Consider the following 19,337-nt stretch of genomic DNA (forward strand, 5'->3'; position numbering starts at 1 on the left):
AATGCGTCGTACTAGTGGTCGCAAACTGAGGGCCGAGACAGGTCAGCGACGGTGTGGCGTTTGTGGTCACCCGGGACACAATTCACGAACGTGCCAGTTTATTGAAGAGATGTCTGAAGATGAGGATTATGAGTAGTTTGAATTGAATTGATGCTGTTGATGTTGATATGGAAGCCAGTTTATCTCATCGGCGCAGTTTTGTGTCTCACTCGCTTGTCTGTCTCACTCGCTTATCATTCACGTTAACGGGGTTAATATTAATAAAGAAAAGTAGGGGTACCGACCGCCTAACGCCCGGAGTAGGTAGCGACGGCCCAGAGGTTGCCGATATAAGGCCGGGCGGCAATTATTATTCTATATATAGGACCTATATCTAGATAAACGGTCGGTATCTCTATAAACATATCGACGCCGCCATAATAAAAAATAATATTATTAACTATGACTTTGCAGTATTTAAATTATTCTTCTAACCGTACTAGTTAGACGTAAAGAGAGAAATAGTTAGTATCAGATTGAAAATCTAATTCTACCGCGGATAAGGGCAAGAGCATGGGCCACCTCAAGGTGGTATAATTAGACCGCGACTACCCAACCAACCTACGGTTGGAATCTCCCTTTTATACATTACGCAGAATCAATCAATACAGAGATATTGATACTTCGTCACCCCCAGCACCCTACGGTTCGAACCAACTTCCCTGTGATAGGGATACCAACAGATATACCCGCCCAGGGCCCCATCGCTTGTCATTGCCGGTCCTTGGCTCCCCACGTATTCTGTCACATGGCGCTGAGGGATGTTCCGCCTTTCAAATCAAGCACTCGAGTTGTTCCACTCCGCTCAGATGCTAGGACGGGTGAATTGTTGCTCCGACTTTCGTTCGGGTGGACGTTGACTTAGGATATTCAAGGTTATGACGTTGCAATCGAGTTTAGCAATGATGCAATCGGACTGAGCGTCTTGTAACGCTGCTTTAGCGACCTTTACTGATTCTACCTCGTCCATTTTCCTCATGGGAGACCTACAGCGTCCCGGCGCATGTGGCATACTTCAATAAGAATCAGAGGCTCTGCATCTTGTAGCAAGCTAGAGTATGCAAGAATTGCAATTGCATGAACAGATGAGAATGAAGTAGAAGTGATAACATTTTCGGCCTCATGTCAGTGGTCACTCTACGTGCGGGTGGGATGTCCGGGGCCAAGAGTGTCACCTATACGCTGATCGTTAGTGATTCGTGACCTGTCTGGCTGTGCAAGGATCAACACTTCGCTTAACCACATCGATACTATCTTGGCTCGTGACAAAGCAATTAAAGTGAGAAGCAATCCGGAAAGTTATGTGGGATTTCATACTTTGGTAGGCGGGAATAGGAAAGTTGGCAAACCTAAAAAGTAACAACCGATTCGGCCGATGTAATCGCGTGAAATGATTCGATGGCGCGCGCGCGCAAGTGGACTATAGCCTGCGTTGTCACCTTTACAGTGTTCATCCGGAGGGACGGCAACCCCTGAGGACTCCGCTGAGCCCAGACAACTCAGGCCATGTGCTGATGACTTATAAGAAGAACATATTTCCAGTCTTCGAGACAATTATTTCCACCATCAAATATTCAATCAACTCATTCAGCCCAACATCCTTCACTCTTTTTAGTCTTCTCAAGTTCCCAGTACCAAATATGAAGTTCTCAATCGTCGCCGTTGTTCTTTCCCTCATCGCGGGCACGAGCGCCGCCCCTTCAGTCGTTGAGCGCCAATCCCCCGCATGCGAGGCCTACAGCGCCAAATTTCCCCATGAGCTTGTCTGGGGACAATGGTTCCTTTGCTGCAACTACAATGGCCCTGATACCACAGTACGTCAAAACCCAGGCTTCAACACGGAGAGCTTTCCCAAGTACTAACGAGCCAACAGACCTACCAGAACTGCTGCGACAGACAGGGTGCGGGAACTGGAAGCGGTTTCCCTGGATGTGCTTAGATTTAGGGCTTATGGATTCGGTTCTTGTAAATAAGACTCTCGCAATGTCGGCGGGCTTTCACAACAATCAACTCTAAATTACAGACCATGTCTCCTACCAAGTCCTAGCGTGATCAGCTCGAGGACTGAAACACCTGTGAAATTGAAGACCCGCTGAATACTGCTAACCACTGTGTGGTAGTGCACTTTTGTTGGCGTTAGTCGTTGATCAGGCCCTGATCTCCTCGCGGCCAAGGCCAATTGCCAGTCGCCAGAGGGTACAGCGCCACTGGAAGTGCCACGGCCCCGCAGAGCAATTGTACCGCCGTATTGGGCCGTAGCACCGGGCCACTGCCGGGGCGCCGTTGAGCCTCGGGGGGGGATAATACGTGTGTTTCCAGCGGCGGGAAGGGTTTTGGCAACAGAACTGGCAACAGGCACAGCTTCTCATAAAACCAGTTCTGAGCATGGAATCAGCCCTTTTGGCAACAACTATACCATCTCCGGCCTGTCTAGCCACTGATTCAGAAAAGAACATTGCATAACTTTGGCGTAGATGAGAGACCGGATCCGGCAGCCAAACTACAGCCAGAAGAGGTTTGGCATCACGGAAAAGCGGTTTCCGTTGTTTTTATGCACCGATTACATCAGCACTGGCAACTGGCAATTAGCTTTGGCCGCGAGGAGATCAGGGCCAAAAGCGATTCTTTCAACACTACCAACATTGAAGATGATAGTAGTAAAGTCGTCGAAACTGAAGTAATATACGCTTCATGCTTACCTCGCCACAATTGACCAGAAGAATATGGGACAAAGAATACTTTGAGTAAACACGTCCTGCATAGCGCACCTATTGGGAAGTTAGAGTTGCGTGCTTTCTCAAGCTTTCACTCGACTGTTTCCACAACAATATTTCATCATTACAATCACAGTACGCGCAACTGCTATATACAAGCTACCACAACTTGCAAATCGCAGTTTCCGAAACTCGATAAAATCGAAAGCCCCCATTCGCCCTAGCCAGCTTAGTTGCGGCTGGCAAAGCGCATCATACCAGCGCCGACGTCGAACACAGTCACGAGGCTGTTCATCATGGTGTCACCCAAGATGTATGGTCCCTCGCCGCCATCGGCGACACCAAGCAAACAGACAAAGGTGCCGTCACCATTGTCGATTGGGTCGCTACTCTGGATCAAGTCGGCCTTGTCGGCGTAGAAGGTATGCCCATTGATCACAACACCAAAATCTGGCACTGTAGCGTCACAAGGAGCATAGTAGGCGCCGGAGAAGAAGTCATAGAAAGAGTTGGGGATTCCAGCTGCGAAGGTATCCGAAATATCTTGACACATAGGTAAGCTGAGTGTTCTATGCTGGTCCCCGAGGTTCCACGGAGGGTCTCGGATGTACTTACCAGTCGGCACGTACATCAAAGTCGTGCCACTGTCGACAATCGTCGGAGTTGTGCTGTTGTAAAATCCGGCGGGCTTAGAGACTGCGGTATTCCACTTGCTCGCAGCCAGAGTCTGATTGGTAGTAGGAGCCATCGTCACGTTCTTGATGACGTATCCGTCAGGAAGGATAGTGTAGAAAGAGTACTCCGTCTTCGCCTCGGGTCGGCGGGATGAGAGGGCGATCTGAGTTCAAGTTAGTTCCCATCTTGAAGCAAATTTTCTCTGTACTAGCACGTTTAATGATTTAGACCACTCACCATTCGGATAGGCGTGCTGATGAACTTGCCCTTGGTCTCGACAGGAGGCAACCCGCCAAATGCCAACTGGCCAATCTGAGACTTACTATCCATGGCCATACTGAAAAGATCAGGCTTGACAATGCCCTTCTTTGACATGGTGGTGAAGATGGAGTCATAATAGATGGACTTGCCGGTGGCATCGTCGTACTCGCTGGTGAGCAGGTCATAGGCGAGGCCGAGCAAGCCGCTGGCGACGTTGTCACCGTTCCAGTAAGTCTTGTTCACCAAGGCGACCTCTTGATGCGGCACCTCGAGGCCAGCCAGGGTGATGTCCTGGTACCCCATGAGGCCTGTGGCAAATTCTCCGTCAGCGTAGGTGATGTTGAAGTGCACACCTGGAATGGAGCCATGCTGAAACGTCCCGTTGTACGTGGGCCCGAAGTCGCACAATGATGTCTACCCGCAAGTCAGCTCGGCCTAATACAAAAATTTCTTCTGCTTTGGGGGCTATGTCGACGCGTCACTCACGTCGTTCAACCTGTTGCCCTCATAGTCCTGGCAGATAAAGTCTTTCTGGACAGCCCAAGTATCACTAGATCCGGAGTCGACGATGACCTGGAGGGTCTCATCGCCAAAGACAATGCTGGCAATGTACTCATAGCCGTTCAAGTCGGTCATGTTTGTAACGTGACCTGTCTTGTACGTCCCATCTGAACCAGGCCCGTTCCGAATGGATTGAATCCATGTCTGAGCCGGGGAGGTACCAACGACTCTGTTTAGTTCGAGGACGTGAGGAGACACTTCTAGGGGCTCGCTATCGACGCTGCGTTTCAGCAGAGGCGACAGGTCGACCTCGGTGATGTCGAAGTGGAGGGGTACACGGGATGCGGCTACAACAGAGCCAACCAGGCTCGCCGCTGATGCGATAGCGGCAATGGACTTCATAATGAGCGTAGGGGGTCGGTAATAAGGTACTGAAGTCGCCAGTGTCTATAGCACTGTCAGGTTTGCCAGAGACAAACGATGGTCTACAGCTCGTCGACAAGACGCCATGCTTTTATACACGTCTTCGACGCGCCATCGGCCACAGAACTCCACGATCACGGTTCCACCAGATGGGTTTGTTGACTGTTCCACCAAATGGACCCGTCTGTTCTTGGCCGAACATCCGAATCTCAATTCTCCGTCGTTCGTGTAATTGATAAGACGTAGGAGTAAAGGAGAGTCTCCTGCCCGAAAAGGAAGGAGGGGGTTCTGGAACATGGGTAGTGTCTGGGGTACGATTCAAGCTCTGGCTAGGCTTCGTTGCCGATCTACCGAGCCATAGAGCTAGTCTAGACGGTCCGCAACCACAACGACGAACGTTTACGGCAGTTCAATATCGCCGAGTAGATATCGTGACCCGTTGGTAAACTTCAAGTAGGCTGGGCTAATGGCCTTTATACATCAAATGACAGGTCCAGCTGAAACTATGTGCTTTGCCGTTAGAGAGAAACAGATCGGCACTCCATCTCAACACTTCAGTGCTAGCTCCGGTCGATGGGTATCGACTGAGGTCCGCTTTGTCTCCGATGTCACCTTCAGATAGGCGAAAGCGGCCGTGTCGGTGGAATTTGGCGACCGTAGCCTCGAGCCTCTAGGACTCATTTAGACGAGATTGCAAAGTATTTACGCGGGGCAAAACATGGAGGTGGCTTTCGACTGCTTGTCGTCGAGTTTATCGGATGGAGAGGTGTCTGGATCTAGTCATCTTACGATTCCCTAAATTGTGCCCGCGGCATGTAGATCAAAGCCGTTGAAACCTATTTGACAAAAGGTGCATCTTGAAAAGCGAGATTGTATCATGGCTGATGTGGTTGCTAAACTGGCGGACAATAAAGTGGAGGAGTTGGGAACTTGGCTTTCTATTGTCACAAAAGGCCTTTCCTCAGCTAAATCTTCATATCCTTGAACCCATTCTCAAACTCCTTCAAATCTTCCTCGTCCTCGGGAATCCCCAAAGAAAGCGAATCCACACTGCTATTTCGCAGGGTCACATCATCGTCCGAACCAATCTCCAAACCCAATTCCTCCGGCAGTCTAAATCTTAGAAGAATGCTCTTGATGCCCCTCCGATACTTCGGTAGACTCTTTCCTTGATGCGCTTCAATGGCTCGTCTCGACATCCATGGAACCAAATCATTGACTTCGCCATGCACTGCCCTCTTCCGAGACCCCTCGACCTGGACACCATCCTTCAAGACCGTGACCTTACTCTTCATATACGCCGCGGCCACCAACCTGACCTCATCCCGGGTCACAGTCTTGCCGCCGCTCCTGTAAGCCCTCTCAAGGATTATAATGAGGTCGCACGCGCACTTTAGAACCATCCTCACCGCCGCCGGCGCTTCAAGCAGCGGCGCCCCCATGGCGAGGGGGATGCCGCCGACGAGGGTGAATGCCGTCAGGCATACGGCACCGCCCCAGATGACAACAGACTGGCTTAGACTCTGCGCCATGAAGGGTGCGAGGTTCTTCCACACGACGCTGGCCAGAATCGTGTCCATCTCGGCGATGCTCGCCTCGGGTAGACCGAAGCAGCCCTGCGCGATCTCGCGGCAGAGAATCCTGGCGAGGGTCGGAGTAGTCATGGAAGAGATGATGCCCGTCCCGAGTCCTGCTGAGGCTGCTGCCACCGCTGTCCGGAGGATCTTGAGTGTCTTTTCTACGGCTTGATCGATTTTGGCCTCGACGTCCGGAATCTGGGCGGCGCACATTGCTTCTGAAATGACTGAATCATTAAAGGAGCCCATGGTAAGATGGATCAGCGCCTTTATGGATTGTTGATCGTCTACAAAAACTCGGCATGTCAGAAACGACAAAGCCAGACCTAACCAGCGTTGGTGCGTAGGGGCTGTTAACTCACCACGAGAAACAAAAGAAAACTTGACATCAAGCTGTGGCCATAACGGGGAGGTTTCTTGCTCTTGCTCGAACTTGTCTCGGAATAGAGCCTGCCTCTTATCGAGAATCTCTTCCTCGTCCTGCTGTGCACCGGTTTGAATCTGATTATACAACATATACTTGTCCTTCTTGGTTCCCACGATCACGATCGGAGTGGCGGGTGCGATCGTGGTGACTTCTTTCAAAACATTCGCGAGGGCTGACTGAACCGGCCGTTCGGTATCTGTATCGATACAGAACCTGGTGGTTCGGAAATCAGAGAGGGGATGCAACCACGAGGAACTATTACCACCTACCATATCGCATGGAGATTATCGCGAACCTCAATATTGCCAGAACGCGCCTTGAGAAACTTCTTGAATGCCAAAACTTCCTTGTTGTTGCCCGCCTGGAAACCCTCTGAATCGTGAATGATGATACCCGGGTGCTGGTCAGACTCGAAGCCTTCTTCAATATCGTGCTCGCCTCTCTGGCCCGAGTTCTCTTGGGTCTAAGAGTTGTGTGAGTACGTCTTGTTGTAGGGTCATTGGCTCTGCTGGAGATGGGATTACTCACCACTTCAATGCCGAAAACACGGTTCAAGAGTGTAGACTTTCCAACTCCCGTATTGCCGCAGATCAAAATCCGACAGCTCGTCAACGTGGGCAGAATCTCCCTGATCCATGGGGCGAGCTTTGCTCCTACTTTGTCCGAGATGTACGTCAGACTAGCCTTCTTTCGAAAGAAATCCAGATGATCTTGGATAGTCTCCAAGGCATTTTGGATACCGAGGGTAGCGTAGGTGTCCAAAAGGAAGTAGACCGATGGATGATCACGGTCCCATTTCGGGCTGTGTAGGGATATCGTCAGCCTCCTCCGAACCTAATATGTCGGATTACAGAACACGGAAAGAGGGGGATTTTACTAACAAGAATCGCTGTATCCTTGAAGACTGCCAAACTCATCGGAATCGAAGATCCGGCGCTTGCCTAGCGCCAAAACGCCAAATGCGCCCCGGTTGATGTTGATCCGATGTGTGGCACAGTGATTCTGCCCTCCATTCTGCTTCTGGAGCTTTTGCCGCGGGAGCTTTTGCAAGTTGCCGTGCTTATGAGAGTCACGAAGGTCGTACATGGAAATGTCAATACCACTCGAATATCGAAATATCCACGCCTCAGGCTTGATGTGAGCACCACCACTATCCACAGCTTTAGTAGAAGCTAGCGCAAGATCGAGCGCGACTAGAGGCGACGATTTAGGAAAGACGAGATCCAGCGGGTTGTCAATCAGACCCTTGAGGTGATCTGGTGGGTCATGCTCGAGTACAAGCCCTTGATCTCTGCTCTCGATCAGCATCCACTGGAGGGGGTAGAGGGACAGGCCATCGTGTACAGCGCCACCGCCAATATCGGCGTGAGCACCGACGAACCAAGCTTTCAAGTGTGAGCCTTGAGCTCCTCCTTCGGCCGAGTATTCATTATTCGTCTCGATTCGTAAGAGAGGGAATGCTCTTCGTTCCTCATTAAGTGCGAGGGCGTGTCGGACATGGTGGACGAAGCTGACATCCCTTCCGTCAAAATGGTCTCCAACGAGAACCTGCTTAACAGTATCGAAGAGGCCGAGAAATTTGATCTTTGGAGGGTCTCGCGTGTTTTCTAGTCTACAGGGGTCGATTATTAGCAGGATATCATTTATGGGATTCAACCCGGGTTTCGAATGATCTCTCTCACCCGAATCGGAATTCCTGTCCGCTCGTCACTGCCTTTTTGTCATGTTTCCTCCCGCCGAAACGAGTAATAAGATTCCATTTCGACTTGTCCTTGCTTTCGGGCGCTTCTTTCAGTGTGAATCTTCTCAAAAGAAAGGCCACGACGCGCACCACATCTGTAAGATCAAGTCAGTGTAGTTCATTCCAAGGGTAGGACGGATGCGTACAGGCTCCACGGCTGAAGCCGAACAACCATACTTCATCGTTCTTAGACGTGATCTCCTTGCAGCAATACTGTCTCTTCTTAGTTCTGGCCAATGATTGCGCTGACCGATATTTTAACTACTGTAAATACTTATTCGATCTGTCTCTTGCACCCTTCTCCTGTCGCACCGTTATGCCACTTGTTGAAGGCTCCTCCGTCGACGCCGATACCTTGGAAGTATTCCGGAACCTAGGAATGTGAGCTACCGATACGACTTCAGAGAAATTATCAGGGGCCACTCTACCTGCGTAATCTGATTTCCGGGCTCATCTGTGACCGTGCCTCTCTTGACAGAGGCGAAGATGCGAAAGACGTTGCTGTTGTTTCCCTTGCCGTGACCTTGTGAAAACGTGAGGATTAGATCGCTGGAGCTTGGGAGTGAGACCGAATGCACACTTACCCTCCCTCCCGTCTTCATTGTACCATGTTCCATCGACACAAACCACGATCCTCTTGAAGCTGGTTGGTTTGGCCATACTTCTGCGTGTCTTTGGCGAGGTTCTGGACCCTCGCGGCACAAGTCTAAGTCGAACAGACGGAAAACGGTTTTCACGGCAGCGGCTGCAACCAAGCTCATTCATGTACGCGCAGCAGCTACGCGACTTTGTCAATAAAATATACGCAGCCAGCTTGGAACGTAGAATTAGGCGCACATGCACGTAATTGTTGCTGATACACTCCCTTTCCTGCATGTTGTCGGGTTATCGACGAATCACTCGTGAGATGAATCAACAGACAGAGCAGGCTCCAAAAGCCTCAGAAGCAGGCTGTCTTGGCGGACGGCATCCTTCTTCAAAACTGCCCAATCATCAAACTTGTCTCTTCATCAGCTGAATGTTCATTGGGAAATGGCAACCTTCTCAACTGCAAGCTGTCCCGAGGCCAGTAACCCCCAAAGCGCATCTTGACGTCTGAATCGCACCGAAACGAGAAAACAAGATGATGACAAATGTCGCTGGAAAGATGATACTGCTGACAACAGACGTGACCGATAAGGTCCTTGATCAGGGTCCGAGAAGTGTGCGATTGGGTTACATCAGTGTTCGGTGGTGTGCATCTTATGAGCCATCCGCTGCAGGCTCTCAACATTTCGACACGATGATGTACATGCATTGAGAGGTTGGCTGATCTTGTGGCAATTTGAGACAACTCAAGGATCAATGTCTTGCGTCGACAACTCGTCCAGGAAATATCTTGGAACGTAGAGATTATGAATTGCTTTTGATTCAAAATAGTTGAGACTGCTCAAAAGTCACGATATATGTACTGTCAAATAGCCTCCGAGATCCTCCTCTTATGCGTCCTGCCCCGATAGATCCGGCTTCTACAAAGCCCCTGCCTTGAGGATGTAAGCCGCACTTCCACTTCCTGGCCGACTCACAACAACAGCACCCTCCTTCTGCTCCTCAGTAAGTTCGCGCTTGGGGTAGTACTCCTTCTCCCACGCCTCCTTGACAGCAGCAACCTTGTCAGCAGGCACCATGTGAACGGTGCATCCACCCCAGCCAGCACCAGTAAGTCTGCTACCATACGATCCGTTCTCGCGTGCGATGCGGCAAAGCTCGTCAATCTCGGGAGCGCTGCACTCGTACAAATCGCGGCACGAATCTTGTGTGGCGTTGAGCAGGTCGCCGAGGCGCTTATTGTAGTCCGTGGTGTCGGAGGTATCTTTGGGTGCCTCCTGCTCCAGCACCTTCATGAACTGGAGTACGCGAAGAGCCTCCTCGAAGACGTGCAGGGCGCGCTGACGGAGCTTGAAGCGGTCGGCGCGGACGGAGAGCTTGGACATGAAGATTTGCTCAAGCTCGGGGACGGAGACGCCCAGGACCTTGGCGATTTCCTCCCGGGTGTAGCCTTCGGTGCTGGCAAGAGCCTTCTTGGTAACGTCGGTGAGCACGCGGAGCTGCGCCTCTGCTGCCTCCTCTGCTGAAGCGTCCTCAGCGTGCGGGAGCTTGTTGTTAGCAAAGTATGCCTCGTGGAAGCCGTGGAGGGAGATGCCGAGCGGAGAGGCGTCGGTGGGGAGCTTCGTGCCAGCGGGGTTAAGGGCTGCGTTGAGGAATGCGCCTGCCATGCTGCACTCGACGACGCGAAGGTTGTAGTGGATGGGACCGGTGACCTGCTTGTTGGAGGTGACGAAGGACTGGGCGATGAGGAAGGAGAGCTCCGGGTTGGTTGTTGGGAAGAAGACCGGGCGGGCGGTCAGGGAGGGGCTGAAGGAGACGAAGAGGGCGGAGCCGCGCTGGGAGAAGACGGAGGCGGACTGATCCATGCTGGATGGGTTGTTAGATCGAGAAGATTTAGGAAAGGAGCACAAAATTAGTACTCACCCGCCAGAGTTGACACCGACGGCACGCTCACTGACAATGGCGAGCTCGGTAAGCTCAGTCTTGTCAACAGTCCGCTCGCCATTGGCAAGCATGACAGCCAGTGCTGAGGCACTGACAAAGGCAGCACTGGAGCTCAGACCGCCGCCGACGGGAACGTTGCCGTCCATCAGGATCTTCATACCCTTGGGTCTGAAGCCCTTGCCATGCTTGCGACGCAGCAGCTCGAGGGCACCACTCAGGCCGCTCTTGAAGTAGTTGGACCACTCGTGAACCTTGGAGTCGATGGGAACGTCGGCGCCGATAGGGACCTCAAAGGTGCGAGAGGGGTACTTGTCGGACTGGGCGTTTGCGACGCGGAGGGTGAAGGTCTCGGAGTCGGCGGGAGTGTCAGTGACGGAGAAGGCGAGGATGGCGTCGGCGGTGATGGCCATGGGGAGGACGGAGTAGAGGGAGTAGTCGATGTGCTCGCCGATGATGTTTACGCGGCCCGGGGAACGGGCGACGACGGAAGCTGGGTGGCCGTACTCGGACTCGAACTGCGAAAGGAGCGAGGACCAGCGCTTGGTCTGGATAGGAATGGCATCATCTGTGTAGATGTCGGCGAGGGCGCTCGCGGTGGAAACGGGACCGGCCATGGTGGGCGGACGTGTTTCGCTCAGGTTTGAATATGGAAGGGGTATCTTTGACGCTGGAAAGGACGACAGTGGACTGAAGAGAGATCAGACCAAGGGATGAGGAAGAAAGGCCAGGCTGAGAAAAAGGAAGAAGAAAGAAACAAAAGTGTGGTGGTGATGACTTGTGACGTTTTGGGGGCGGGTTTGTATTTGGATGGTGGGGGTGGGTGGGGCGAGGCCGGGTGGTTTGACGATGCGCCGTAATAACCCCGCGATGGAGCTTTGGTGTTTTTGCGGGTGCTCTCCCAACTTTGCTGCGCTGGAAGTGGTGCGCGTGTGCTGAGCTGCCACCCCGCAATTGCCCCTCATTTGGCGATCCTTGTCTGAAGAATCAGTGGAAGCTCCCTAAGATGTCTCACCTCGCCAGTAACACGTTGAGATGAATTGAAGTTGGGTTTGATAATCGTGAATTGAGTTAGTCTTTCAAGCAACAATAGACCAGTAACGTGAACTAAAAGAATTCTTTAGATATAGACGAAGTCTGGGGACTCATGCAATGCAGCAACTTCATTACAGCTTCAGACGCAGTGTTACTCTTCGGGACATTGACACCCGCAAAGCTCTCATCAACTTTTGTCTCCTATTTCCTGGCAAGCGCCTGTGTAGCGTGATTGCGTAGACTGCATAAAGCAGCTCACCTTTCCGGACCATGCCACAGCAAGTTGGACCAGAAAGCTGTCCGGCCCAGCAACCGAGAAAGACAAGGTGCGCTGATTTCGGCCTCTTGGGTTGTCCGGGGTCTCCAGCTTGAGTCTTGAATTGGATAACGGCCCCGTTCCATTGCGGGCCGCGTCTTCGGAAAACCGGCGGAGAACTTGAAAGCTGCCTCGGTTGCGATACAAAGCTAGTACTAGCCAGCGCATCGAGCTTTTTGGCCATTTTCTGTACTTAAGATGAAGTGCAAAGGTGGGCCAATACACAACAGAAGAAAACGGCATCAGACACCAGTGACACCTCATCTTTCGAAGAGCAAAGAGCGAGATACAACGCGACGCCACAGACTCTAGAACGCATGGTTTCTCAACGAGTAAACGATAGCCAAGCCGCACCGGTGGAGTGACTACACGCCATCACTGGCCTGGCGCATCGCCTGACTGGGTTCCGGGATCTTGTGCAATCCGGCGTGCGGGGATGTCGGGGGCGAGAGACTTTTTTTCTCCCTCTAGCGGGGACCAGTAAATGCTTCTTACATTGAGCAGGTTTTCCAACGTTGAATCGCAAAGGACTTTAGGATGAGACTTCAAGGTGACCTACCACCTTGGGATAGATTAAGCAAGTTGCAACTAAGAATTAACGGCGAGGACAAATTGCCTCGCTGAGCCGAAAAAAAGAGAGAGAAAGCAGAGGCAAAAGCGAGGAAAAGACAAAAGAAAAACAGAAGCAAAGACTAAGCCTATTCAGTGTTTGCTGAGGCTGCCCTCTTCAACGGCTCCTAGCCCCATATGGTTTCGTGGTGTAGTTGGTTATCACGTCAGTCTAACACACTGAAGGTCTCCGGTTCAAGTCCGGGCGAAATCACTTTTGTAAGTGTCGTCTCCTGTCAAGTGCAGAAATTTGTTTTTAACTCCTTTCATTGCCTGACGCCCCAGAAAATGGCCAAAGACATTTATTTTACTTTGTGATAAGCTCTCCGTCGCGGTGATCTTGTGCTTGTCTGCCACTTGACGATAGTCCCGATCCCCAGACAAAGTTTGACCAGCACCACAAGGCACCTTGATGATATTTTGAGTCATAGTCCATCATGGTTCCTCAAGCTTGCAATCTCATGAAGTAGGCCCCGAATACAACTTGCTTCTTGTAGCCTTATTCTTCTCAGTAATAAAATTAGCCAACGCGCACATCGATATGAGACATGGTGTCGGATTGGAAGTCCAATTCGGCCGCGAGTAGGGGCAGAGCATGGGCCACCTCGAGGGGGTACACTTAGACCTTGACTACCCACCCAACCTCCAGTTGGAATCTCCCTTCTACTCCTTATGCAGAATCAATCAATAACTATAGAGATATTGATACTTCGTTACCCCCAGGACCCTACGGTTCGAACCAACTTCCCTGTGAAAGGAATACTAACACTGATCAGTGGTTAAATTCCACTATCGCAGATCAGCAAGGCATCTCGCAAAACAGAAGAGACGACCCTCTAATACCGGACGGGATAGAGGAATCGTGGCTCCTTGACTACTCACGAGAGGTAGGCGTCTATCACGTCAGCAAGGCCTTTGACGGTCGACCGGCCAGACGCCTCGAGCGCCCGACGACCAACGAAGGACCCTTTTCTTATACCGACTTCCTCGCGGCAAGACCGCGGATTTGAGTCTGTTAATGTTACGGCCAGCTAGTCGTAGGGGTAGTTTGCAGAAGTTGAGGCTGCGGAACTGGTAACAGTAATCGTAGTCGTGGAATAGTTTCAAGGAAACTATGTCTGTCAATCGTAAGGGCAGGTAAGGCTTCGGTGATCAATCGTAGTCTTGTCAAGGTAGTAGCTGAAAGCGGATGTTAATCCTGATACGAAGTTAATTGCTGAAGAGCTATGGAAAGTCTGTCCTAGAGTCCGGCTCGAGTCCATCCTATATACAAGTCTTGATTCTGAACATATCCTTTATCCGTATGTTTACCATACGGATTCCGTATTCTGAACATACGGGTTCCGTATTCTGAACATACGGGGTCCGTACCTCAAAGGGACGGACTCCGTATTCTTGGCATACGGCTTTCCTTATCTTATCATCACGTGACTTGCTCCATAGTTCTTCCGTTCCGTAGGGTGACGCATGTGTTCCCATAGTTCGTGCACTTATGGTGTGCCCTAGTCGCCGTGGTCCTGCGGGGCAGGCCCTGGACTTGGTCGTGCATGTCGGGTCGTAACATTTAGCCTCTTAATTGTTACAACCCAACATGCATAACAAGGCCAGGGGGCCCGCCCCACAGGCCTGCGGCGGCTATCTACCTGATATACGCAGAGAATCCGGGAACTCAGGTGACTCCTCATGGAACGGAAGAACTATGGAACAAGTCACGTGACGATAAGGAAAGTGAGCACACGATAAGGTGATCACAGTGATCACCCAAAGTGAGCGCTCACCAGTATCCACTCAGTGATCACCAACGAACATGGTGACCAGGCAACAAAGGATATGTTCAGGATCAGGACTTGTATATAGGATGGACTCGAGCCGGGCTCTAGGACAGACTTCCCATAGCTTCTTCAGCAATTAACTTCGTATCAGGATTAACATCCGCTTTCAGCTACTACCTTGACAAGACTACGATTGATCACCGAAGCCTTACCTGCCCTTACGATTGACAGACATAGTTTCCTTGAAACTATTCCACGACTACGATTACTGTTACCAGTTCCGCAGCCTCAACTTCTGCAAACTACCCCTACGACTAGCTGGCCGTAACATTAATATTAGGTACTTTAGCCCGTTTAAGTACGTGTATAATAAGAAAATCGAGAAGATAACTAATATAAATATAAATTTTATATATTATTCCATCGGGTGCGAAATAGCTTCATTTTTGCCAAGCCCCAAAATACCCACTATTTACCCATTATTACCCCGCATTTAAAGGGGTACTTGACGATACGTCACTTCTCTCTATGTGTTACGCCCGCCGCAACTTGTCACTGTGGGCGCGTAGCTATATATGCAGAACAAGGGACAATGATGACCGGAGTCATCATTATCGAAGCTTTTGCTTTGTGCCACAGTTGGTTGCCTTGTCCAGCTCGTAACACTATGCTCTGTTACCTATTATCACCACTATGACTTACATTTTGATTGATGTTATAATGTCTTCTGATGATTCTGATACCTCGATTGCTTCTAATACTTCTGTACGTAGCTGTATAGTAGTTGAGGTACACCCAGAAGACCTTACTACTGCCTGTAATATAGACTGTAAGGCCGAGCGCTGTGATGCCGCTATATTCCGGCCTTACGAACTTCCGGCTACTGAATACGGCCCTCCGGGTTCCTTCTAGCCCTTTGACGTACCGGCCCGGGCCTAAGAGGTACGGGGGCTGCCGGCAAGCCCGCTTGAACTATTCCTCTAATACGTTCCGTAGAGCCTCGTAGAGTAGTGGGTATAGTGGACGAATGTAGTACCGTTAGCTAAGGAGGGCCCAAGGGCTAGACGAGCTAGGATATATGAGTGGAGGAAAACTTCAGCAGACGAGATTTACCTCTTCTTAGGGATCCTATTATATATAGGGATCCATAAGGAACCTAGATTATCAACCTACTGGTCGACCCAGCAGCAAAGGGAGGATCCTATCCACCTGTTTACGCGGTTTATATCCCGGGACCGTTTTCAACTACTGCTCCGACGACTACGGATATTCGATACTGCGGAATTCCATCCCGGGCAGTCCGGGCAGCCCAGCCGGGGCCGGGGCCGGGGCCGGGCCTAAGATCAAATGCTAGATGTATATCGGAAGGTTAACTAATGGTCAGCCCATATTCAAGAGACTGGGGATTTCCTCTATATACCCGGTTTAGACCTTATAGTTGACGAGGCTATGGTCCGATTTATAGGTCGATCTCTTGAGACGACAACGATTCCAACGAAGCCTACCCTAACTGGCTATAAGATCTGGATCCTTGCCTAGTCTGGCTACTGTATACGGTGGCTGTGGTACGTATATGGGAAGGGCCCATACGCATTAGTCCCCCAGGCATAGCCAGCCCAGCCAGCCTATTTAACCCAGCCCGCCCGGGCTGTCCGGTCTGCTAGGCTAGCCGGAGCAGCTGCTGGAAAGCTGGCTCTGTTGACACCAATGTAGTAGGTAGTAACTACTCTTGTTTCCCTACTACCAGCTGCAACCTACTACGTATTTCTTGACAACCTCTTCGCCTCTATACGTCTCTTTCGTACCCTACGGAATCAACAAGTTGGAGCTTCTGGTACCTGCCGGAAGGATAGTGGGATAGAAAAGATCCTAGTTGCCGAGAAAGAGACTGAAGGACGGGGTATCCCTTGGGGGGAAATACACTGTATCCCTACTTTAGATGGGGAGGTAAGCTGCTAGCCTGCCCTGCCCAGCCCAGCCCAGCTAACTAGGAATTAGGTCAATCGATTCACCTGGAGGGATAATGCCCTCGTACTCTTCCTGTCAACTGTCTTCTAGGACGGCCAGGAAGTTATTCGCAGCCGCCGCCGCCCAATTGGAGACACTGCTGCTAAAAAGACTGCCCGGTAAGTCTTTGGACTAGACGTCCGCAAGGACCTTCCAGTCCCTAGGGCAATTGATGAGTACAATCATAAGATGAATGGGGTTGATATGAGTGACCAGATGAGGTCCTACTATCAATATAGCCACCCTATTCGTTGAGGAGGCTGGTAGTCAATTACTTGGAATCTCCTACTGGAAGTGGTAGTTGTGAATAGTTTCTTATTACATCTCTGGGGCAGCCCTAGGTGGTAAAAGGTGAAGTCCTATTACCAATGGCGGCAGTTGCTTGCAGCCTAGCTTATCCAGCAGTTTGGACCATTAGCAGGGGGGCGGAAGCATTCACGACTTGGACGGGCTACAGATAAAAGGAATACTTCTATTCCATGGGAATACCATAGGAAGGGATCAAGGGGAGCTAACTTACTTTGTTCCTACTATAGTAATAAGGGGGTATTAAGGGCCCGACGCCAGACCCTAGGTATAGTATTTGGGAATAGCCTTATATAGAAGAAAAGTGTTACGGCCAGCTAGTCGTAGGGGTAGTTTGCAGAAGTTGAGGCTGCGGAACTGGTAACAGTAATCGTAGTCGGGGATAGCTTCAGGGAAGCTATGTCTGTCAATCGTAAGGGTAGGTAAGGCTTCGGTGATCAATCGTAGTCTTGTCAAGGTAGTAGCTGAAAGCGGATGTTAATCCTGATACGAAGTTAATTGCTGAAGAAGCTATGGAAAGTCTGTCCTAGAGCCCAGCTCGAGTCCATCCTTATATACAAGTCCGATCCTAACTGAGCAGTGCTGAACAGTCCACTTTGTCTGGATATGTTGGATATGCCGAATATCCAACATATCCTTGACTCGGTTGGATATGTCGAATATCCAACATATCCTTGACTCGGTTGGATATGTCGCTGTGGGAACAAACGGCAATCGCTAGGTATACACGGAGCCGAGATATGTCACGTGTCTTCGGCACGTGACACACCTCAGCTCCCTCCTTCCATATCACGAGCCTTCGCGTTTAGATACTCTCCTTAATAACAACAACAGAACACCAGATTAACCCAACGATATTGCTACCGATCGCGATACCAGGAATACCTGTGTGACTAACCTGTGGTACACGCAAACCAACACTGATCAGTGGTTTTTTCAATCACAGATTAGCCAGGTATTTGCATTACCTACAGAAGAGACGTTTACGACCCCTAGGTCCTTTACGTGCTAATCAAGGCATCGTCGGCCCCTTGGCCCACGAGACCTTCACTTTTCCTTCCGACCCAGCGGTCCGTCGGAAAAGGCGTCCTCAACGCTGCCATCGTTGGCCTCGCGAAAAAGCTCTTTCTTACGCGCCAGTGCGCCTTTGGAAGAGGCCTCGCCCAACGTGGTATTCCTTTCACCTACTACCTCGAGACGCGAAGTACGCGTCTATTTGTTTTTATCTTCGAATCCAACAAGCCTCATATTACATTACTATCGCTAAAGTATAAGCAACCAAGATGGCGCAACGACCACCATTATCGTCATCACCAGATGTTCTTCCAGTCCCCGATGGATTCTACCGCTTCATCGATGACGCCAACTGGGGCATCTACGACCATAAAAACTCCCTCCTCCTTGACGAGCGCGACAGCAAAACAATATGCTCCTACATGGCCTACAAGATCGCCACTTGGCTCCACGATGGCCTCTTGGGCCATGAGCTCTGGGAGGCGTTCCAGAAGGACTTCGCGGACTGGGACGAAGCCCTCTTCAACGCCGTTGATACCAGACCTCTGGGAATCCTCCGCGATCACCTTCTCCATCACGGCGTCTACATCAGCAAGGGACACAGGGACCAGAAGATTGCTCCCAACCTCGTGGGGATCCTGGAAGAAGAACACTTCCATCCCTGGACCGACGATGAAGTCGAGAGCCTGAGAGCCAAGTCCTCATACTTCGACAAGCTAGTTGACAACAATGACGAGTTCCTCAAAGATATCCAGCGAGGATATATCACTCCTGAACAACGCCGCCAGATGCGCGAAGAGCAGCAAAGACAACATATCAAGAAGGAGCCGGAATTCGACCCTGAACTGGATTTACAACTCCAACAGATGGTCCAGAAGCAACTTGCCAGGAACGACCGTATCAGAGAGCTTACAGAAAAGAGCAAGAGCCGCTGTTCGTCACCTCATCTTTCTCCCCGTCAATCACTGCTTCACCAAACGATACCTCGTCCATCTTCATCACAACAGCCTCGCTTCCAGCAAGGCCGAACCGGCTTTCAGAACGACCTTCCGCCCATTACCGGCTTCCTACCGACTCACGAGCTTCCCAAAGAACCGAAACACACACTGCTCACTGTCAACGGCGAAGACCTCACGGTTGATGTCAACGGACCTCGGACCTTCCGGTCTACAGTGGTTAAACCATACCATCACGAGGAGGTCACCGACGGGCCAGAACCTGACGCCGGCGCCGTCGCTGAGCTCACCACTGGTCCCCCCCACCCCTCTGGCGAATCCCCCGTCGATACGTCCCCTGGAGAAGAGCCCTCTGACGATGTCACTGACGCTGAAGACCATACAGAAGATACCATCGTCGTAGCTATTGGTCCACGGAAGTCACTCCTAGCTACT

At 51.0% G+C, this 19,337-nt stretch overlaps 4 protein-coding genes and 1 non-coding gene across 5 annotated transcripts; 2 read left to right on the forward strand and 3 right to left on the reverse strand.

Moving 5' to 3' along the window:
• Positions 1–1,679: 1,679 nt before the first annotated feature.
• On the forward strand, positions 1,680–2,034 carry BDP81DRAFT_405524 (uncharacterized protein; the record flags this gene model as incomplete). The annotated part of the gene is made up of 2 exons (XM_060588940.1): positions 1,680–1,853; positions 1,913–2,034. The coding sequence occupies 2 exons, from the start codon at positions 1,680–1,682 to the stop codon at positions 1,976–1,978; spliced, it is 240 nt and encodes a 79-aa protein (XP_060447162.1). The 3' UTR covers positions 1,979–2,034.
• A 754-nt stretch (positions 2,035–2,788) lies between these two features.
• On the reverse strand, positions 2,789–4,325 carry BDP81DRAFT_372085 (aspartic peptidase domain-containing protein; the record flags this gene model as incomplete). Its single annotated transcript, XM_060586646.1, has 5 exons — positions 2,789–3,296; positions 3,369–3,441; positions 3,520–3,591; positions 3,666–4,103; positions 4,176–4,325. The coding sequence occupies 5 exons, from the start codon at positions 4,323–4,325 to the stop codon at positions 2,983–2,985; spliced, it is 1,047 nt and encodes a 348-aa protein (XP_060447163.1). The 3' UTR covers positions 2,789–2,982.
• A 1,253-nt stretch (positions 4,326–5,578) lies between these two features.
• Positions 5,579–8,571, reverse strand: BDP81DRAFT_316147 (uncharacterized protein; the record flags this gene model as incomplete). Its single annotated transcript, XM_060584149.1, has 7 exons — positions 5,579–6,477; positions 6,553–6,830; positions 6,887–7,080; positions 7,146–7,443; positions 7,531–8,229; positions 8,300–8,453; positions 8,505–8,571. Coding segments are annotated over 7 exons (2,589 nt in total), but the record flags the coding sequence as incomplete, so codon positions are not given.
• Positions 8,572–9,711: 1,140 nt separating this feature from the next.
• On the reverse strand, positions 9,712–11,650 carry BDP81DRAFT_480451 (galactokinase). The gene is made up of 2 exons (XM_060594926.1): positions 10,870–11,650; positions 9,712–10,812 (listed from the first exon to the last, which is right to left on the reverse strand). The coding sequence occupies exons 1-2, from the start codon at positions 11,502–11,504 to the stop codon at positions 9,867–9,869; spliced, it is 1,581 nt and encodes a 526-aa protein (XP_060447165.1). The 5' UTR covers positions 11,505–11,650; the 3' UTR covers positions 9,712–9,866.
• A 1,337-nt stretch (positions 11,651–12,987) lies between these two features.
• Positions 12,988–13,061, forward strand: BDP81DRAFT_t131. Its single transcript has one exon. It is a non-coding gene; the product is annotated as a tRNA-Val (tRNA).
• Positions 13,062–19,337: the final 6,276 nt, after the last annotated feature.

This window comes from Colletotrichum phormii (genome assembly GCF_030913505.1).
Source record: "Colletotrichum phormii strain CBS 102054 chromosome Unknown BDP81scaffold_7, whole genome shotgun sequence".
NCBI lineage: Eukaryota > Fungi > Ascomycota > Sordariomycetes > Glomerellales > Glomerellaceae > Colletotrichum > Colletotrichum phormii.

Coding starts and splice junctions, on each gene's coding strand:
- BDP81DRAFT_480451 (XM_060594926.1), bottom strand. CDS start 11,504: ATGGCCGGTCCCGTTTCCACCGCGAGCGCCCTCGCCGACATCTACACA. Junction 10,813..10,869: donor GTCGGTGTCAACTCTGGCGG/GTGAGTACTAAT, acceptor CAACCCATCCAG/CATGGATCAGTCCGCCTCCG.